Genomic DNA, 20,326 nt, shown 5'->3' with positions numbered 1-20,326 from the left:
CCTATCTCTCCCCTTGCCACCCTTTCCAAATGTAGCTGTTCTGTGGCCTGTTCTTGTCCAGTGAATATCTTTCATCAACCAGTGATGTCATTCAAGCTGATAATGAGCTGCTGCTGCTGCTAAGTCGCTTCAGTCGTGTCTGACTCTGTGCGACCCCATAGACGGCAGCCCACCAGGCTCCCCCGTCCCTGGGACTCTCCAGGCAAGAACACTGGAGTAGGTTGCCATTTCCTTCTCCAATGCATGAAAGTGAAAAGTGAAAGTGAAGTCGCTCAGTCGTGTCCGACTCTTAGTGACCCCATGGACTGCGGCCCACCAGGGTCCTCCGTCCATGGGATTTTCCAGGCAAGAGTACTGGAGTGGGGTGCCATTGCCTTCTCCAGATAATGAGCTAGCCCTCTTAGAAATAATTATCTTTTAGCGGGACTCTTGAAAATAATTCTTTGGTCCAAAGATACTAATAATGGTGGAATTTCAAGTACTGGAACAATCCAGAGGGGAAGTATTCCTGGCAAAAGAAGCTTTCTCAGCCCCTCTCAAATCAAACCATGTGGGTTACCATCTATCTACTCCATCTACTTATAAAGCCACTCTGGGTCAGTGCAAGTTTTGTCCCAGGCCATTAATCTTCTATTAGTATCAATACATCCATAGTATACCATATATTTATGTTTGTGATGAATCCTGAGACATTTTACAGATTCATAGCAAAATTATGTTCACTAAATCTTACTTGGGTAGGAAAATGGGCTCCTATGTTAAAGAGATTCCCAATAAGGAAATGAAATAAAGTTTTTTTCCCCCTGCTTATTCATCAGTGGATCAGAAGATAAGTAGTGGATGGGTCATTACCCAAATATTCTAGAAAATGGGTTAAGCTTCAACCAAATTCTTTCAGCATAATTCTCATTCAGATAGGGTACAACCTGATTTATTTTGCTACAGGTAGTTAAAAGGTGGGTCATCCCAACCAAATCCCCAACCAGCCTTGACTTCTTAACCATTCACTTCTCACTGCCCAAAAAGATTTCCAGGAACTTCTCTCACCTCTGTTTCTGCATTTAGCAACTAGGATATGATAAAGTCAATGGAACAGCTTTGTAGCTGTAGGTCCTTATTGTCCCCAAATTGATGTGTTTCTTCAGTCACCGATTGGATATTTACTGAATAGCTACTATGAACCAGGTACTGTGGCTGGTGACACAGTGCTGAGCAGAATCAGAGCTAGGACTTGTCATCATGTGTTAATAGTATACAGCTTTACTAACTGTGACAAGTTCTTACATGTCATCAACAGTAGTGCCCTGACTAAAGGGCAAGAAGGCTGGAATTTGTATGGCATGGCAGAGGGCCTCCAAGTAATAGTGATCTATGATCTTTTTTTTCAAAAAAGGACTAAAACATGGTAATTCTTGACCAACAACCCAGAAGCTATGTATTAATAATTGAGATCTCTTATGTTCTTTGGAGTACCAAGTTAATGTTCCCCCCAGTATTGTATGCTGAGAAGTTAGCATTTGCAGCTTTTACCCTGAACTTCCAGTAAGAAGAGCTAGAAAGAAGCTTTGAGATTAATAGGACTCAAGCTTTTTTCAAACTCTGTGCACCTAAGGATAGTAATGCACATAATGGCCCACTCCTGACAATGATGGGGTGGAAGTAGGAGATCATGCAAAATTATAATCTTGCTGGGAGAGACAGGAAGAGATGAATGTTGTTTAAGAACCTGGGTCATTCTGGGACTTCCCTGGTGGTCCAGTTGCTAAGACTCCATGCTCCCAGTGTTGGGGGCCTAGGTTCTATCTCTGGTCAGGGAACTAGATCACACATGCCACAGCTAAAGATCCTGCATGCTGCAACAAAGATGGAAAATCCTGCATGCATCAACTAGGACCAGGTGCAGCCAAATAAATAAAAATATTTTTTAAAAAGCTGGGTCATTCCTATAGGACCCCACCCAATCCGATTCCCAGTGTAATGTTCCTTCAACTGGACCAAACTACTAAATTCAATGAAACAAAGCCAAGTTTTAGTAATAAAAGGTGGTTTTATAATGTCTACATGCTGTAAAACAGGTTGTGTGTGTGCTGTGCTTAGTTGCTCAGTCATGTCCGACTTTGTGACCCCATGGATGGTAGCCCATCAGGCTCCTCTGTCCTTGGGATTCACCAGGCCATAATACTGGAGTGGGTTGCTGCGCCCTCTTCCAAGGGGTCTCCCGCATTGCAGGCGGATTCTTTACCATCTGAGGCACCAGGGAAGCCCAAGAATACTGCAGCAGGTTGCCTATCCCTTCTCTAGGGGATCTTCCTGACCCAGGGATTGAACCCAGGTCTCCTGCAGAGGTCCAGCCCCGGCTGATCCAGGGTATTCGAAGGAGAGACGGCTTAGGCGACTATTTATATGCTAATTAGAGATATAAAGAATAATAGAATGAGGATAGCTCAGTAGGAAAATTCAGTGGAGAAAAGAGGTTGAGTAGCTTGGTTTACGCGGGAGACCAATAAAACTTCAAGACAAGAAGTTTGCACCACTTACGTAGGCCGCAGGCGCCCTCTCGAATAGCGGAAGGTGCCTCACCCTAGACACCTTCTCGAGTGGGTCTTAGAAGCCCAGGCATAATTAGTAAGCATGGTGGGTTCCGCGCTCCAGATGGAGACTTCAGCCAGAATGTGAAAAGAATGACATGGGGAGACCAAGCGCTGGTGAGCAAGGCCCGTAGCTTTATTTTTAACAGGGGCTTATATACCCTAAGTTACACATAGAGGATAATAGGGGATGCAAAGTCAGCAGTTTTTGATCCTTATCAAAAACCAGGGTTTCTTTCCTGCAAATTTATTGTATACAAATGGTTTAGGTGATTTACATCATCTTCTGGCCAGAAGGCCTACTAACATTTTATGACTCTTGACAAGGACTTATCAACAAAGACTTATTTTCTCTAAGAGTAATTATTTTAAGGTTTGGCGCCATCTTCCGAAGATAAAATTGCATTCCTATAGGGCAGATGTGTAATGGGTTTACAACAAAGCAAAGAATTTATTACCTTAAGGGTCTAAAGTTACTAACACCAAGGTCACTACTTATTTTTTCTACATACCAACTATTAATTAATACATATTCAAGGATACAATTCAGGGGATGTGAAAACTTGGCAGCAAGCATTGGCTCATCAATGAAATCCTTTACTAGTCTTATTCTGAAAGTTTCTAACTCTCTGAGAGGCTCTAAGCTATTTGAATATCTTAAGCTTCCCGTGCCTCTGGAGGCTGAGAGACTGTAAACAATCGTATGCATAGCTGTGGGAGTCCGGGTAAACTTGTCAGGCGAGTTAGAGAGCCATCTGAGGGGTTTGGATTTAAACACTCCTAATTGCCCAGGAACTTTATTAATGGGAGCTGTAAGTTAACTCTTTGACAGAGAGAGCGAGATGGTGGTAGGGGACAGCCCCCAGTAAAGTCAGAGGTGAGAGCACAAAGCAATAAAGTAGGCAGACTCTGGTTTTTTGGGGGGTAGATGCTCGAGAATATCCGGGCGGACTCCTGAGGCTCGATCCCGCCTTTGCGTATGCCGAGCCTCCTTCCTCATGACCTTTGTCATGAGTGGAATGCCTCACCGGCTCCTGGCAGTCTCCTGCATAGCAGGCAGATTCTTCACCAGCTGAGCTACCAGGGAAGCCTATTAAACAGGTTATGGGGTGTCATAAAAGGTTCAAACCAATCTAAAGACTCAATAATCCCACTTTTCTTTGAAGCTTTGGTTTAAAAACCAAAAATAATTCAGAGATGATAATGAAGGTTCTGGGAAACCAGAAAATAAATCACCCCACAAGTCCACCAATGTAAAGAAAAGCACAGGGTTTGGTGTGTGTGCGTGTGTATATGTTCAGTTGCTAAGTCGTGTCCGACTCTTTGTGACCCCATGGACTGCACCATGCCAGGTTTCCCTGTCCTCCATCTCCCAGAGTTTGTTCAAATTTGTGCCCATTGTGTTGATGATGCCACCCAACCATCTCATCCTGTCACCCTCTTCTCCTCCTGCCCTCAGTCTTTCCCAGCATCAGGGTCTTTTCCAGTGAGTCAGCTCTTTGTACCAGGTGGTCAAAGTATTGAAGCTTCAGCTTCAGTGGGTGGGTATTACAAGTAATGGATTATTGTCAAAATGTCACAGTACCTTCCATTTGGCCCACTGTTTTTTGAGTAGAGGCGGAAAGAAAATGAATAATTTTCTTTCAGGATCAGGATCCAGGAAATTTAGTGTTAGTTGTAGTTCTAGCTCTTGGTGTTTGATCATCTGTAAAATGGAGATGATTTCTGCCCTCTTAATGGCTACAATAGAGAATGGATGTAAAAAATTATAAAGTGTGGTATTCTACTTTTGGAGAACCTATGTCTGCTGATAATTGATTCAGTATTTCTTTCTCTCAACTGGGGATTCCTTTTAATTAAACTTTCTATTTTGTATTAGAGTTTAGCTAATTAACAATGTAGTGATAGTTTCAGATGGACAGCAAAGGGACTCAGCAATATATATACATGTATCCATTCTCCCCCAAACTCCCTTCCCATCCAGGCTGCCACATCGAGTGGAGTTCCCTGTCCTATACAGCAGGTCCTTGTTAGTTATCCAATGTCCGACTCTTTTGCAACTCCATGAACTGCAGCCTGCTAGGCTCCTCTCCCCGTGGGATTCTCCAGGCAAGAATACTGGAGTGGGGTTGATGTGCCCTTCTCCAGGGGATCTTCCCAAACCAGGGATTGAATCCACGTCTCCTGCACTGCAGGCGGATTCTTTTGAGCCATCAGGGAAGCAGTGTCCATCCCAAACTCCCTAACTATCCCTTCTTCCCATCCTTCCCCTCAACCAAGTATTCTTAACCTTTTTAGAAGTCATACATCCCTTTGAGAATCTGACGAAAGCTACAGAACCCTCTTGCCAGAAAAATGCACATTAAAATGTCTGCATTCAAATTTAGGTAGTCAGTACAACTGTGAAGTTATAGTCATACACCTCAAAGTGATGAGCTCCCATACTATATCAAACTTGCTAACAGAAGAACCTGGGGGCTTGATCGTGTAACAGGATATGGAAACAAAAAGCAGAAGACACTGCCATGTAATGAATTCAGTGTAGCTGGTATAGTTATATTGGGGCATCAAAACACTAGGGTCAGCTAAATTGTTAAGTCAGAGATGATGAAGTAAAATGTACAATTATCTTGAATCTCAAAGAACCACACTGATATCGCAGACTCCCTCCAATAAATACGAATGTAATTTTTCCACTCTTTTGTTTATCTATTGTTTCCATATTATATTCTCAGTTAAGCTCTACAGTTAAAATTGTCATCACTGAGTTCATTTTGAACGTAACTGTAAAACCTGCTGAACTTGAATCAGCTTAATCTCTACTGGGTTTCCTATAGGGAACATGAAACAATCTGATCAATATCTGAAGCCATCAATACCCTCAGTTTTAGTGATTGAAATGCTAAGCCACTTCATTTAAAATGCCAATAGGGAGTTCCCTGGTGGTCCAATGGTTAAGACTCCACAGTTCCAATGTAGGGGATGCAGGTCGGATCCCTGGTCAGGGAACTAAGGTCCCATGTGTCACATGATGCAGGCAAAAAAATAAAATAGAATAAAATGCCAAAGGCATACAAATTACATGAGGCTTGGTTTCATCCGTATTGTTTATTAAAGAATTAAGATGAGTTTTCTTTTACATTCATAAAACCTACTAACTCAGACAAAAAGACTCAGCACTTATGAATACCTTCAGTCCTAACAGGCTCTATTAGATACAACTTTACTCTGTGATCACGCTAAAAAACGTTAGAAAGAAATTATTTCCCATCATCAATTCTATCTCTAGCATTCAATAAACAAAGTCTAGTTCTATAAGAATATGCTTCCCTGATTAATAATTGTAAAGCTCAGCACTCAAAATACTTACGTAAAAGGGTTTTGCATATCAACAACACATTTATGTTTACAAAACCCATTTTAGATACCATTCATTAAGTTTCTGACCCCAAATTAATTGAAGGTTGTGGACTCATTTGGATTACTTATTTCAAGCACTATTTGCAGCATAAAATTCAAATAAAAATAATTAGAAGAGTCACTTGGAGTTCATTAGATTTTATGGCTAGTAATCATTTAAACACCAGACTGGTTCCAAATAGGAAAAGGAGTACTTCAAGGCTGTATACTGTCACCCTGCTTATTTAACTTATATGCAGAGTACATCATGAGAAACTCTGGGCTGGAAGAAGCACAAGCTGGAATCAAGATTGCTGGGAGAAATATCAAGAACCTCAGATATGCAGATGACACCACCCTTATGGCAGAAAGTGAAGAGGAACTCAAAAGCCTCTTGATGAAAGTGAAAGAGGAGAGTGAAAAAGTTGGCTTAAAGCTCAACATTCAGAAAACGAAGATCATGACATCTGGTCCCATCACTTCATGGCAAATAGATGGGGAAACAGTGGAAACAGTGTCAGACTTTATTTTTTGGGGCTCCAAAATCACTGCAGATGGTGACTGCAGCCATGAAATTAAAAGACGCTTACTCCTTGGAATGAAAGTTATGACCAACCTAGATAGCATATTCAAAAGCAGAGATATCACTTTGGCAACAAAGGTCCGTCTAGTCAAGGCTATGATTTTTCCAGTGGTCATGTATGGATGTGAGAGTTGGACTGTGAAGAAAGCTTGAGCGCTGAAGAATTGATGCTTTTGAACTGTGGTTTTGGAGAAGACTCTTGAGAGTCCCTTGGACTGCAAGGAGATCCAACCAGTCCATTCTAAAGGAGATCAGCCCTGGGTGTTCTTTGGAAGGAATGATGCTAAAGCTGAAACTCTCAGTACTTTGGCCACCTCATGCGAAGAGTTGACTCATTGGAAAAGACTGTGATGCTGGGAGGGACTGGGGGCAGGAGGAGAAGGGGATGACAGAGGATGAGATGGCTGGATTGCATCTCCGACTCAATGGACGTGAGTTTGAGTGAACTCTGGGAGTTGGTGATGGAAAGGGAGGCCTGGCATGCTGCGATTCATGGGGTCGCAGAGTCGGACACGACTGAGAGACTGAACTGAACTGAACTGAATCATTTAAAATGCTTCCCTAAATTGAGATCAAGTTTATACTTATTAATTTTCTGTTGCTCCAATTGAATTAGCAATTCAGAAGATTTTTACATATTTTAGCTGCAGTTCAAGCTTCACTAATTTTACTGACTTTAGAGTTACCAAAAATTAAGAAAGTATCTTTATAAAGCCTTTAAAGGCTTAAGTGAGTATCTAACTGATTTGAAAGAAGAATCAGGAGATTCAGCATTTTATTCTTTTAGCTGCTGAAATACAAATAAAAATTCATTTTTGTTACACATCATGGTAACAAACTTGACATTCTTTTCAATATGGTGTGATTTAATATAGGTACTTTAAAATTTTCTTTTTAAATTTACTTTGGAGGGAAATAGCTCATTAAAAAAGACACTGGTACTTGAATGCCAAACTTGGACAGCATCCCCGAATCGAAAACTTGGTCCTCACAAGATGTAAGTATTCTTCCGATAACAAAAACAAATTAAACCGTATTGTCGGAAAAAACAGAAATATGTGGCATAGGCTTCTGAGTGATCTTGAAAAATGAGTTATGATGTGTTTTAACTGTACGGAGGAACATTCTAGAATCTACCTAGAAACATTTAGCAGAACAATTGGCCTGGTGCTCCTGGGGTTGTTCTGCCTCAAAGGGGGATAGAGGGTGTGTGATAGGGTGCTTAAGACTCACAATAGCCACAGAATCACTTGCACAGACGTAACCAAAATTCAATACAGAATAATATATTAGAGTAGAACAATGTCAACAGTTGTTCAATGCCTGGAAAGCAAGTTGTAAGCTAAGAACAAATAACTCAGCAGGAACAATAGTAAACATGTTTACAAGACTTGGGAGATGAAAAAACTTCATCATTCATAGATGATGTCTTGTGCACAAGTACATTAGTTACCAGTACATTAGGGGACAGCCACAAAACAAAGTAAGACTAAATCCAAGCTGCTTAGCTTTCTACCATTCTCTTGAGTATTAAACCCAGCCCACCTTTGGCCACTTGCAGGGGTGTTTTTTCTTCTTTATTCTCAATGTAAATGCTTGCTCCTTGGGACACCAGCAATTTTGCTTCTTCCACTCTCTCTTCATCACAGGCTAAGTGTCTGAAATCAAGGACCACAGAGATTGATTAATCATTTCCAATTCTATGTAATGTTTAGGAGTCCCTGACAGGTAGTCTAAACTGCATATGGTCGTGTGATGTTGGAAAGTTATTTAATCTTGAAAGGAAAATCTATTTCCATGGAGAAGAGTGTATATAAGTTAAAATTCAGTGGAATATAGCTTTATAATCTCAGATCATAAATAACAATTCTGACCCTACTACAACAAAAGTGATCTAAATGCCAGCCTAAGGAACAATGCCCTCAATTTATGGAGATTAGTAGGTTACACCAAACACATACAATAATTCTGGATTAGAATTCAGAAAAACCTCTATATATAATCTGCTAATAGCAACTTGTGTGGTTTAAATATTGGAAAAGCAGTCTATAAAATTTTTTATATCATATGATTGTTATAGGCACTCTGTAAGTTAGCAAGGTATTATTATCACCATTTTACAGTTGAAATTGTGACAGAGGTTAAAGTCTTTGTATATGATGACAACATGGCTGAGCAGTGAGTTGGGCAGGGGTAGAGGTGGGGACCTTGTGAGGCACTTAACAGTTTACCAGGTAGAGTACTATACACTTAACATGTTATTTTATTTAACCTTAGAGAGGAAGGAATTTTACATATCTCATATTACAGATAAGAAAATTAGACTCAGGAAACTTAAGTAACTTCTCCAAGTTATTTAATACAAATATTTAATATAGCTGTTAAGTGGCTGATTTTGGATACAGCAAATAGCATCTAACTATTCCTTAATCTTTGGCTCTTCCCAGGACCCAACACTGCCTGTGACTCCTAAATTTCCTCCAGGCCACCCTCCCTTTCTTATTTGGAGAAAAGGGCTAGAACATGCATGTTTTTCTAAATAAAGCCACACAGAACTACAGAGAAAAATTTTAAAACAAAGAGTTAAGAAAACAACACTGAATCTTACTCTGGACTAAAAAGAAGACTCATAGATTTTCTGGTTCAAAAAAGTCACCATTTAATAAGGAATAAAAGTGGCCAAGTACTGTAGAAGAAATATCAAGGTAGAGGATGGCTTCAGATCATACATAATCAGTGCCAGATGCATGTGAGTTAAATGAAAAGCAGTAACTACAGGATGCTTGGGGCTGGTACACTGGGATGACCCAGAGGGATGGGATGGGGAGGGAGGTGGGAGGGGGGTTCAGGATTGGGAACACGTGTACACCTGTGGCGGATTGATGTTGATGTATGGCAAAACCAATACAATACTGTAAAGTAATTAGCCTCTAATTAAAGTAAATAAATAAAAAAAGTTAAACCAAACCAATACAATGTTTTTTTCGTAAAACAGCAATAAAATACAGGTGACTTAAGTGTACATAGTATAATAAGTGTTAGTCACTCAGTTGTGTCTGACTCTCTGTTACCCCGTGGACTATAGCCCACCATGCTCCTCTGTCCATGGGATTTCCCAGGCAAGAATACTGGAGTGACTGTCATTTCCTTCTCCAGGGGATCTTCCCAACTCAGGGATCAAACCTGGGTCTCCTGCATTACAGGCAGATTCTTAACCGTTTGTGCCACCAGGGAAGCCCAATAAATATAAAGAGACTGGATCTGCAATGAAAATGCCTGAGTTCTCGATTATAGCGTGTGAAAATATATTGGTTGCTATGTTGTGTCCGACTCTTTCAACCCCACGGAATGTAGCCTGCCAGGCTCCTCTGTCCATGGAATTCTCCAGGCAAGAATACTGGAGTGGGTAGCCATTCCCTTCTCCAGGGGATCTTCCTGACCCAGGGACTGAACCTGGGTCTCTCGCATTGCAGGCAGATTCTTTACCATCTAGGCCACCAGGAAGCCCCAAAATACAGCTGAATATTTATCTAACTTCAGGGTGAGGAAGCACTTTCTAGCTATGAGGGAAGATTAATAGATCTGACTATATAGAAGTTGAAAACTTCTGTCATTTCAAAAAAATAAAATTTAAAGACAAACTGGGAAAAATATTTTCAACTAGCACGGAAGAAGGTTAATATTTGTACTATGTCAAGGCTATGCAAACAAATCAGTAAAAATAAATTAATTTTCCAAAAGGAAACAGAGAAAGGGATATAGAAAGCTATAATTTAGAGAAGAAATATAGTCATAGGCACTAAAAATGTTTAGCTTCCTTGATAGTAAGAAAATGCAAGTTACAACTCTGAAACACCATTTTCCCTATAAGAAAAGGATATTTTTGTGTTGGAAAGGGGCAATAGGCACTCTCAAACTGCTGTTGGGAGGAGGCAATAATACAACTCCTCTGGAAGTAATTTTGGAATATACAGCAACTGTTTTAAAATGTGTATCTGTTGACCCAGCAATTCTAGTTCTACACTAAGATACTAATCAGCAATACGGCCAAAGGTTTTCGTATAACGTTTGATCAATGTAGCATTATTTATAATAGTGGAAAACTCAAAAAAGCTTAAATATACAGGAATAGAGGAATTATTAAATTCTGGCATAAAATAGTGTTGTGTATAGGCATTCAAAATCAAATATTTATTAACATTGGAAAATGATTACACTATGAGGTAAAAAGCACAATATATGAAACTACATACACAATATGGTTCCAATTTTACAAAAAAAAAAGCATAGGTAAAGTATGCATATTTACATATGAAAGACAGGGAGGAAATACATTAAAATGCTGTCAGTGGTTATTTCCGGGTGGCAAGACGATAGGCACTTTGAATTTTTATCTTTATACTTTTGTGTACTTTCAATTTTTGTTTGGCCATAAAGATGTATTATAAGCAGAATTTAAAAAAATGGTGTGTAAGAATTAGTGCAAGAGGGCTAATGTCAGGTAGAATACAAATGACTGCTATTCATCACTTACAGAGGAGTGTTACCCTCAGTGTCTTGGATGTTTGTGGAAGCTTTGTAGTACAGAAGAATATGAATCATCTTCAAGTTACCCTTGGCTGCTGCGCGGTGCATTGCTGTGGCCTCATAATGGTCCTTAGCGTCTGGATTAGCTCCGCCTTCCAGTAACATGACAGCAATCTGAGAAGATGTAAAAGAAAACAGTGCAGATATCTGTTAATATTTGTGTTTGCGTAGAGGTTTAAAACTCAAGAAGCCTAGGAATGGAACCCTACCTCATGCCTGTTTTTGGAAGCTGCATAATGTAGGGGAGTACAGCCATTTTGATTGACAGCATTCACTTGAGCACCTTTTCCCAGAAGGGCTTTGACAATCTCATCTCGGCCAGCGGAAGCAGCAATATGAAGAGGAGACCAACCTGCCTATAAAAGAGGTGGACAGAACACAAACCAGGGAGAAAAGTCACAGGGATTAACGCTAACATTAAGACAGGGTTAACAAAGCTGTGTATGAATGGTTTTAAGAAAATATATTCTTTCCCTCATTAAGCACTGCAGGATATTTGGAAATCAGATACATACAAAAGAAAAGCATCCATAATTCTGTAACATGGAGACTACCTAAGTCTAATGTGTTTTTAAATAGGGATCGTAGGATATTAAGCTTCGTTGAGTTGTATTTTCCACAATTTCCACTTACCATCATGTTGTAGGAATTTTTCTGTCATTTGGAATCATAACTTTATTGGCTGCATACAATTATGTGGATATACATACTGTACTCAACTATTCCTCCATTATTTTTCTTTTTTTGCCATTATGAATATTACTTCCTCAAGCATCCTTGAAAAGGAACCTGTTTACAAAGTTTTCACCCTATTCTTCAGAAAGTGAAAGTCACTCATTTGAGTCCAACTCTTTGCGACCCCATGGACTATACAGTCCATGGAATTCTCCAGGCCAGAATACTGGAGTGGATAGCCGTTCCCTTCTCCAGGGGATAGAACCCGGGTCTCCTGCATTGCAGGCAGATTCTTTATCAGCTGAGCCATAAGGGAAGCCCAAGAATACTGGAGAGGGTAGCCTATCCCTTCTCCAGCAGATCTTCTCAACCCAGGAATCGAACCGGGGTCTCCTGCAAGAAGTCTTACTCTAATATAACCAATACCATTGCACTAAATCTCTATATAACAAAAAAGGTTCTAGGCCCTCATTCTAATATCTAGGCACTATTCACCAAAAAGTTTTTAACATAATAAAAAAGGGTTTGTAGTCTCTTAGAGGTCATTGCAATAAGCCTTGATCTGCAGGCTTACCTTAAATTACAGGCTATGAGTGGCAAAATGAACATTCTGAAATAATGCAACCACCAGTCCTGTATTTGGTCACTGGCGCCATGCTGCAACTTCCTAGTCATAAAGGTTAAAATTTGTTTGTGGCTTTAATTCTTGGGCTTCAGTAAACACCAGTCTGGACTCTAAAGATAACAGGGAATTTATCAACTCCGCCTAGTACTCACATCATCTTTATCATTCACGGGCACTCCAAGTTGCAGCAAGAATTCAACAATTTCTGTATGTCCAGCTGAGCATGCCCAATGCAACGCCGTTCTGCTGTCCTACACGGGAAACAGAGAAGCAGTAAGATCAACATTCTTGAAAAGAAATAAAAGAACTAAGATGAGAAAGCAGAACATATTAATCCTGAGCCAGTGAACATACGGTTTGGAAACAAGAAATGGAGAGGACTGGATCCTCAGGTAGGTAACCTTAAACTACATTACTTATATAAGAGAGCCTAAGGTTTTAGTACCATGTGGAGAATACATTGATGAATGTAGGTAATTCTGGGTAGAATAGACCCATGAAAGCAATAGAGCAAAAAACTTACTTCAGTGCTTTGGCAGAAATAGAGCTTTAACTACGTACATATTTTTATGTCAGGCACTGTGCTAAAAATTTTATGTCTATCATCTCCTGTAATCCCCATGATCCTATACAGTATATATTATCCCCATTTTACAGATCAGGGAACTAAGATTCCTCAAGGTAAGCAGCTTGTCCAAGGTCACATAGCTAGTAAATGGTGAAATTAGGACACATCTGAATTTTCTAGATACTCTAGAAAGAACAAGTGAATCTTATGGAAAGGAAATGTTCATAAAACTAGTTGAGATTCCCTATACAGCCATTTTAAAAACATACCACACACAGAATTAGAAAGCAACATTATTTAAAAAAAAATAAGCTAGAAAGAAGTTAGTCATGTTTCTCAATAAGAATTTCTCGCTCTTTTTTTTTTTTTTTGCAGTGACTGCTATATTTCTTAGCTCTGGGTAAAAGAAAATAGTATTATAAGCTTTATTACAAAAATTTCAAATTCATATAAAAATAGGCCAATCACTTACATTGTACAAATGTTTTCTTATATTTGCTTCATCTGTTTTTTTTTCTTAAAGAGATTTTAAAAAACGAATCTTAAATATCATGATTTTTCATCCCTAAATATTTGAGTGTCTAAAAAGCACTCTGTTGTTGTTTAGTCCTTAAGTCCTGTCCAACTCTTTTGTGACCCCCATGGACTGTAGCCTGCCAGACTCCTTTGTCCATGGGATTTCCCAGGCAAAAATACTGTGCTGCCATTTCCTTCTCCATAAAAATACTTTACTACATAGCTATTACACTGATTAAAATTAACTCTAACTCCTTTATAACATCAAATACCCAATCTGTATTCAGATTTCCGCAACAGTATCCCAAATGTCTTTTTGCAGTTAGCTTGTTTTCAATCAGGATCCATACAAGATCCACAAGTTCCAACAGTTGTTTCTTAAGTCTTTTGATCCTGAATAGTTTCTCCCTTTTTTATGCCATTGACTTGATGAAGAATGGTTAGAAGTATTATTAAATCTTAATTTAATTTTGTTAAATTAAATCTAAAGTATTAAACATTACCAGACCAAACTAAAGGCAAACTAGGCAAAGGGATTTTTCAGGTTGAGCAGCAAAGGAAAGTTCCAGAGAAGCCTCCCGACTTCTAATTCTCTTCCCAAAGACACAAAATGGAGATTTTTAATTATGTGACATTATCTTGCTAGTGCTTAGCACTGTGCCTGTCAAACAGGAAGCAATCTATAAATGTTTGTTGGCTTACTGAGGGCACCATGAATCTTTCTAGAAACTCAGGGTGAAAGCATGAGGATTCTTTAAGTAGGAGAGCAGAAAGAAACATTCCCAAGGTCCACTCTCTTTTGTTTCGCTTCTGCCTAAACTGCCCATTCATCCTCCAGGGAAACCTCACTCATTGTTCAAGATACAGTCAATCTTCCCTCCTTTGCAAAGTCTTTAGGGTTACAACATTCGGCTTTCCTAAGCCAGATTAAATCAGGTCCTTCCATGATATGTTCTGAAAGCACCACGTCAACTTCTCTCCCGAAGAATACCACAATTAAAATCGGACGTGATTTGGGATTATTTTATCCACGTCTGCTCCTTCCAGTAACTGCCTGACACAGAAGAGGCGTTCAGTTACACATGTTGCCTCGAATAAAATCACTAATAAAAGCAAAGAAATCCATTTCAAAAATCCAAAAACTTTCCTTCTCACAGATGCCTCAAAGATTGGGCATTTCTGAGAAATGACCTAAACGTTCTAGAAATATCCAAAATACAGCAAGCTAAGTACCGGGCCAAAGGGGGAGGGGGGGAAACATTGGCAGTTTGCGGGGCTAGATTGGGCCGCTCTATCCCGAGTCCTGAGGTGACCCAGGGGTAAGGATGGGGAGGCGCGGGCGGGAATCCCGCCCTCTCGGAACCGGCCTCCCCCTGGACTGGGCAGGGCTGTGCAGCCACGTTGTCTCCGCCGCCGCCGCCGCCGCCGCCTGCGGAGAGGGTCCAGCGCTGCTTTACCTGGTCAGTCCTAGTGGCCAGGGACTTATCCGCCAGGATCCTCTCCTTTAACTCCTCCAGCTTCCCGCTGTAGGCCAGGTTGCAGATCATTAGGTTAGACACACACCCCTCCATTTCGCTTTCCCAGGATCTCGGTGCAGCCAGATCCACCACCTCCTCACTTCGCAGGCTCCGAGCGCTAATCAAAAGAGCCCGTAGAGCTCCACCAATCACCATCCTCTCTTCTTCCTTTGCTTTTCCCATCGCAGGGCGCCTCTGGGAGTTGCAGTCTGAGCGCAGTTCCGGGCAGGGAGGCGCCTTCGCCACTCTCCCCGACTCTGACCCTAGCGGCGCGGAACTACGAGTCCCAGGGTCCCTTGCAGCCTCCGTAGTCAAGTGGCCGGTGGAATTGGCCCAGGATGACAGCTGGAGAATGGAGTCAGGTATGGGGAGCGGCTTCGTGTAGAACCGGGGTGGGTGGTCGCTGTTGGGACACTAAGTCAGTGACGCGAAATGGGTGCGGGGTCATGGCAAGAGAGTTATGGGAGCCAAAAAGTCCTGTCCTGGGGGCCCTGATCTGCAGTGGTAAGCGGAAGGGAAAACGGTAGCAGCTGAGTATTACCTCCTGAGCTCGAACCAGTGCCTGTGGCCACCCTCCCCATCGCTCCTGCCGCTGCCAAAGGATTGGAAGGAAATAGGGGTTAATTATGCTGACATTTCGGTGGAGTGGCATTAGGGCAGAATTCTGCCACAACAGTGATGGCATATGACACTAAGGTGATGTGCCAGGGTGATGCCAAAGGCAGGGTGTGATGCCATAGGAGCCACTTGATATCTAAGAGATCTCACGGAGTCCATGGCGTGGTGACATAACAACTTGAGGGTCATCTTGACACTGTCTATAGTGTTGACTCTTTAATATCATGATAATAAAGGTGACATCGAAGTTTTGCTAGACTATTAATCTAGTAGTGTTTCTATTTATGGGAATCCTAAATAGTGCCACAGCAGAAGAAATGCACGGCTTATCCTTTATAGGGGATATCCAGACTGGCATCATACCACAGCTAAGTTATGATAAGAATATACTCAAGAAAGAGACTGATTATATTTACCCTGTTACAGTGTAGAACAGGGCTTGGCAACTTTTCTGTGAAGAGCTACATAAATATCTTTAGACTTTGTGAGTCAAAAGGCAAAATTATAGGATCTATACTAAGGACGGGCTTCCCTGGAGGCTCAGATGGTAAAGAATCTGCCTGCAATGCGGGAAACCGTGGTTAGATCAGGAAGATCCCGTGGGGAAGGGAGTGGCTACCCATTCCAGTATTTTTGCCTCCAGAGTTCGCCGGACATGGGGTTACAAAGAGTCGGACAGGACTGAGCAACTAATATACTAAGGGCATTATGCCAAAACTAGGTAATGATAACAATACACTCAAGAAGGAGACTGATTATATTTATCCTGTAATAGTGTAGAACACAGTTCTGTAAAGAACCAGATAGTAAATATTTTAGGCTCTGTGGGCCAAAAAACAAAATCGAGGATAATGTGTAGGTACTTATATGACAAAGGAGAAAACAAATTTTAGCAAATGTTTATTGATAAAATTCAAAGTAATAATAATTGAGCATTTATTTTAGGTAATGCAGGACAACTAATGAGAATAATGAAATTCTTTTTGGGAGGTAACATTTTATTTGGGGCTAATAGTATTCTCTGTTGTCAAAATAGTTTCAAATGTTCATGTTAATGCTCATCTATAATGAGATTTTACACATTTTATCTTTATAAATGTCTTTTCACACAGATAGGTATGAATGCACAAACATATTCTTGTTATTTTTTAGTTAAATTTCAGAATAGTGTAAGGTTTATAGAAAAGTTGGGAAGATAATGCAGAATTTCTGTGCACCCCTCACCCAGTTTCCCCTACTCTTCCTTTCCTATTTTTAATAACTTTATTAGGATATATTTTTCATATCAAAAAATTCACCCATTTCAAGTGTATAGTTCAATATTTTTAGTAACTTTACTGAATGATGCAACCATAATCATAATGTTTTAGAACATTTTCACTTCCCTCCTAAATCCCTCATACTCATTTATTTACAATTAATCCTCATTCCCACTCCCAACTCCAGGTAACCACTGATCTATTTTCTGTCTCTATAAATTTGCATATTCTGGGCATTTCATCTGAATTAAATCAAGTAAGAAGTGGTCTTTTGTGCCTGGCTTCTTGCACTTAGCATATTTTTGAGGTTCCTCCATATTGTAGCATGTACCAGTACTTCATTAATTTTTATTGCCAGTGTGTATGAATCATACAAAAATCTTTTGTGTTTAGCTTCTTTCACTTAGCATAAGGTTTCTGAAGTTTTTCCAAATTGTAGTATGTATCAATACTTCATTTTAATGGCTAAATAATATTTTGCTGTATGGCTTTCCATATTTCACTTATCCACTCATCAGTTGGTTGGCTTCTGCCTTTTGGTTATTATGAGTAATACTGCTATAAACATTCATGTACATGTTTCTGTGCAGATATATGCTTTCATTTCTCTTGGTACCTATCTAGGAGTAGAATTGCTGGGCCATATGGAATTCTATGTTTAAATTTGTGAGGAACTGTCAGAATTTACCAAAGTGTCTGTATATTTTCCCCTCCCATTAACAATGTATATTCTCCTCCACATCTTTAATGTCTATTTTTTTTTATTACAGCCATTCTAGTGGGTGCAAAGTGGTATCTCATTGTGATTTTGTTGTTTTGATTTGTAACAGCACGGAAAGTGTATAAAGCGTGTTGGCATCACTTATGATTCAAACAGTGTTAGTTGTTGAAATGACTTTCCTACTGTATAAGTTTCACATATAAGTGCTCTTTTGTCTTGTAATTTTAGGTTGAATTAATTAAGAAACATTATCAAGTCTGGAGCAAAAGCTAATGTCCAGGGCCATTTGGTGTTTGGTATTAGTGGGTGAAGGCAGTTCTTCCAACAGGTGAAAAAATGTAAAAGTCATTCATACCTTCCTTACCATAAGGAAAATACAAAGTGGACCTAATTTGACTTGCCAGATGTAGCTTGCTAATGGCTGGTGTATAGTGAAAGTGTCCTGTATTTAGTAGGTGTTCAATAAATATCCAGTTGATTTCAGAGGTACAGCAGGCTTGTTGTGTGGTACTCACAAAGGATTGGGTATAGTAACATTTTACTATAATAATAAATCAAAAAATTGGATTTGATTGCCAGAAACAGCTGGAGACAAACTCCAAGTGCCCCTACTACTGAGTGACTTGTTTGGGTAACCTTTTATAGATGGTGTGTTGTGCTTTTAAATTATTTGATATGACCGGGTGGTTAACTTCAATTATGAATCCTTTAAGGACAAGGGTAAGATATTCTTCAACTTTTTGAAAGCTGCAAGACAAATAGATCTCTAAGGGAGAAGATGTCTTCTCTTTCGTTACTGTCCCCAAGTATGGAGGAACAGTGTGGTTACTGTTTATTTATCAAGAGTCAAAGGGGGGCCCTGTTAGGGATGGACTCCCTTGCTACTTGTACAATTGAATATTCCCTTTTCTACTGGTCATCTAGAGTCTAGGTCCTCAGTTCAGTTCAGTCGCTCAGTCGTGTCTGACTCTTTGCGACCCCGTGAATCGCAGCACACCAGGCCTCCCTTTCCATCACCAGCTCCCAGAGTTCACTCAGACTCACGTCCATCGAGTCGGTGATGCCATCCAGCCATCTCATCCTCTGTCGTCCCCTTCTCCTCCTGCCCCCAATCTCTCCCAACATCAGAGTCTTTTCCAATGAGTCAACTCTTCACATGAGGTGGCCAAAGTACCGGAGTTTCAGCTTTAGCATCATTCCTTCCAAAGAACACCCAGGACTGATCTCCTTTAGAATAGATTGGTTGGATCTCCTTGCAGGCCAAGGGACTCTCAGGAGTCTTCTCCAACACCACAGTTCAAAAGCATCGATTCTTCAGTGCTCAGCTTTCTTCACAGTCCAACTCTCACATCCATACATGACCACTGGAAAAACCATAGCCTTGACTAGATGGACCTTTGTTGGCAAAGTCCTAGAACAAGCCAAATCCATCGTCTGGACTTCAAGAATAATATTTACAGATCACATGTGTCAGGTATTGCGCTTTTCTCATTTAGTCTTTCGCAACAACTCTTTGAGGGAGTTTCCATTATTCCTGAGCCCCCACCTTTTAAAAAAAAAAAAAAGGGAGAATACAGGCACAGAGAAGCAAAATAGCATGCTTGAGGTCACACAACTTGGCAAAGGTTGGAGCTAAAATGGTAATCCAGTGCTATTCTACCCTAAAACCCTAGCACTTAACCACTGCAACATATTGCTCAGTATTGCTGAAGATAAAATTGTGTGTAAATGAAAACCTCAGATAATGCAATACTAATTTCTGTCAGAGCTCTTTGGGCTGTAACACTACCCATGATTGTGGGGAAATGACATGTTTTTCATGCTCTAGAGCAACACTGTCCAACATAACTTTTTGTGATGATGGAAAAGTTCTATATCTAAGCTGTTCTGATATGGTAGCCATTAGTCACATTGAACACTTGAAATGTATCTGGGAACTACATTTTAAATTAGATTTTAATTTTAAAAAATTTAAATAGCTTCATATGGCTAGTGGTTATCATTTTGTGTCCAAGGAGGGAGAGGCAGGTTTCCCTATTTGCTCCTTTCTAATTATCACGAAACATTTCACTCAGTGCAAATATTCTTTTCCTAGCACAGCTGAAAATGAATGTATTCTGTAGTGAAACAAACTTGAGGACATCCTACACAGGGCATACACAAATCAATTAACTGTATGACAGTTGTAGGAATAGGTTCTGGCTTATCCATTATGAAACTTCTTCATTCCCACCACTTACTAGATAAAGTTTGAACAACTAGCCTGAAGATACTTTGCAAATTATTTTTTAATTGTTTGCAGAATTTTTTCATTGTTTATGTGACTAATTGCAAGCAATTCATAATAGCCAGTTGGCTGGTTTAAGGTGAGACATTTTAATCTGTGGCTCTAATATTTTTTAGCACATGTTTTAATCCTACAGATAAAAATGATCTTGGTATTGTATATCACTGGCTTATACAAATCTTCCCTATTTAAAATATCTCTTCATAAAACTGCATGTTATTATAGGCTATTATTATAACATTGTATTTACTTACTCCTTGGGTTTTAGCTTCCACACTCTTGTTTTCTGAGTTACTTGCTTTATAAGTGGTTTATTTTTTAACTTATGATACATAATGAATGATTCCCAAGAAGCTGCAAAAACAGTACAGAAATGCTCCACA

The 20,326-nt window shown here is 39.9% G+C and overlaps 2 protein-coding genes across 4 annotated transcripts in view; one reads left to right on the top strand and one right to left on the bottom strand.

Annotated features, from left to right (window-relative positions):
* Positions 1-5,681: 5,681 nt before the first annotated feature.
* PSMD10 (proteasome 26S subunit, non-ATPase 10) lies at positions 5,682-15,247 on the bottom strand. 2 transcript variants are annotated; one of them, XM_086386663.1, is made up of 5 exons: positions 14,999-15,247; positions 12,610-12,708; positions 11,367-11,513; positions 11,105-11,271; positions 5,682-8,228 (listed from the first exon to the last, which is right to left on the bottom strand). In XM_086386663.1, the coding sequence occupies exons 1-5, from the start codon at positions 15,239-15,241 to the stop codon at positions 8,075-8,077; spliced, it is 810 nt and encodes a 269-aa protein (XP_086242789.1). In that variant the 5' UTR covers positions 15,242-15,247; the 3' UTR covers positions 5,682-8,074. The 2 variants fall into 2 exon arrangements, with proteins under 2 accessions (XP_086242789.1, XP_086242790.1); XM_086386664.1 differs by having other exon boundaries at positions 11,184-11,271.
* Positions 15,248-15,365: 118 nt separating this feature from the next.
* Positions 15,366-20,326, top strand: part of ATG4A (autophagy related 4A cysteine peptidase) — a 78,555-nt gene continuing 73,594 nt past the window's right edge. For both annotated transcript variants that reach the window (XM_086386661.1, XM_086386660.1), the window contains exon 1: positions 15,366-15,420. In XM_086386661.1, the coding sequence (XP_086242787.1) occupies positions 15,411-15,420 (10 nt within the window). In that variant the 5' untranslated portion in view covers positions 15,366-15,410. The remainder of the gene's footprint in view (positions 15,421-20,326) is intronic.

This window comes from Bos grunniens, chromosome X, assembly GCF_055505025.1.
Source record: "Bos grunniens cultivar Pamir isolate PY7600 chromosome X, Bosgru_T2T1.0, whole genome shotgun sequence".
NCBI lineage: Eukaryota > Metazoa > Chordata > Mammalia > Artiodactyla > Bovidae > Bos > Bos grunniens.
Note: the sequence above shows the minus strand (reverse complement) of the source record. Positions and strands in the feature narration are given on the sequence as shown.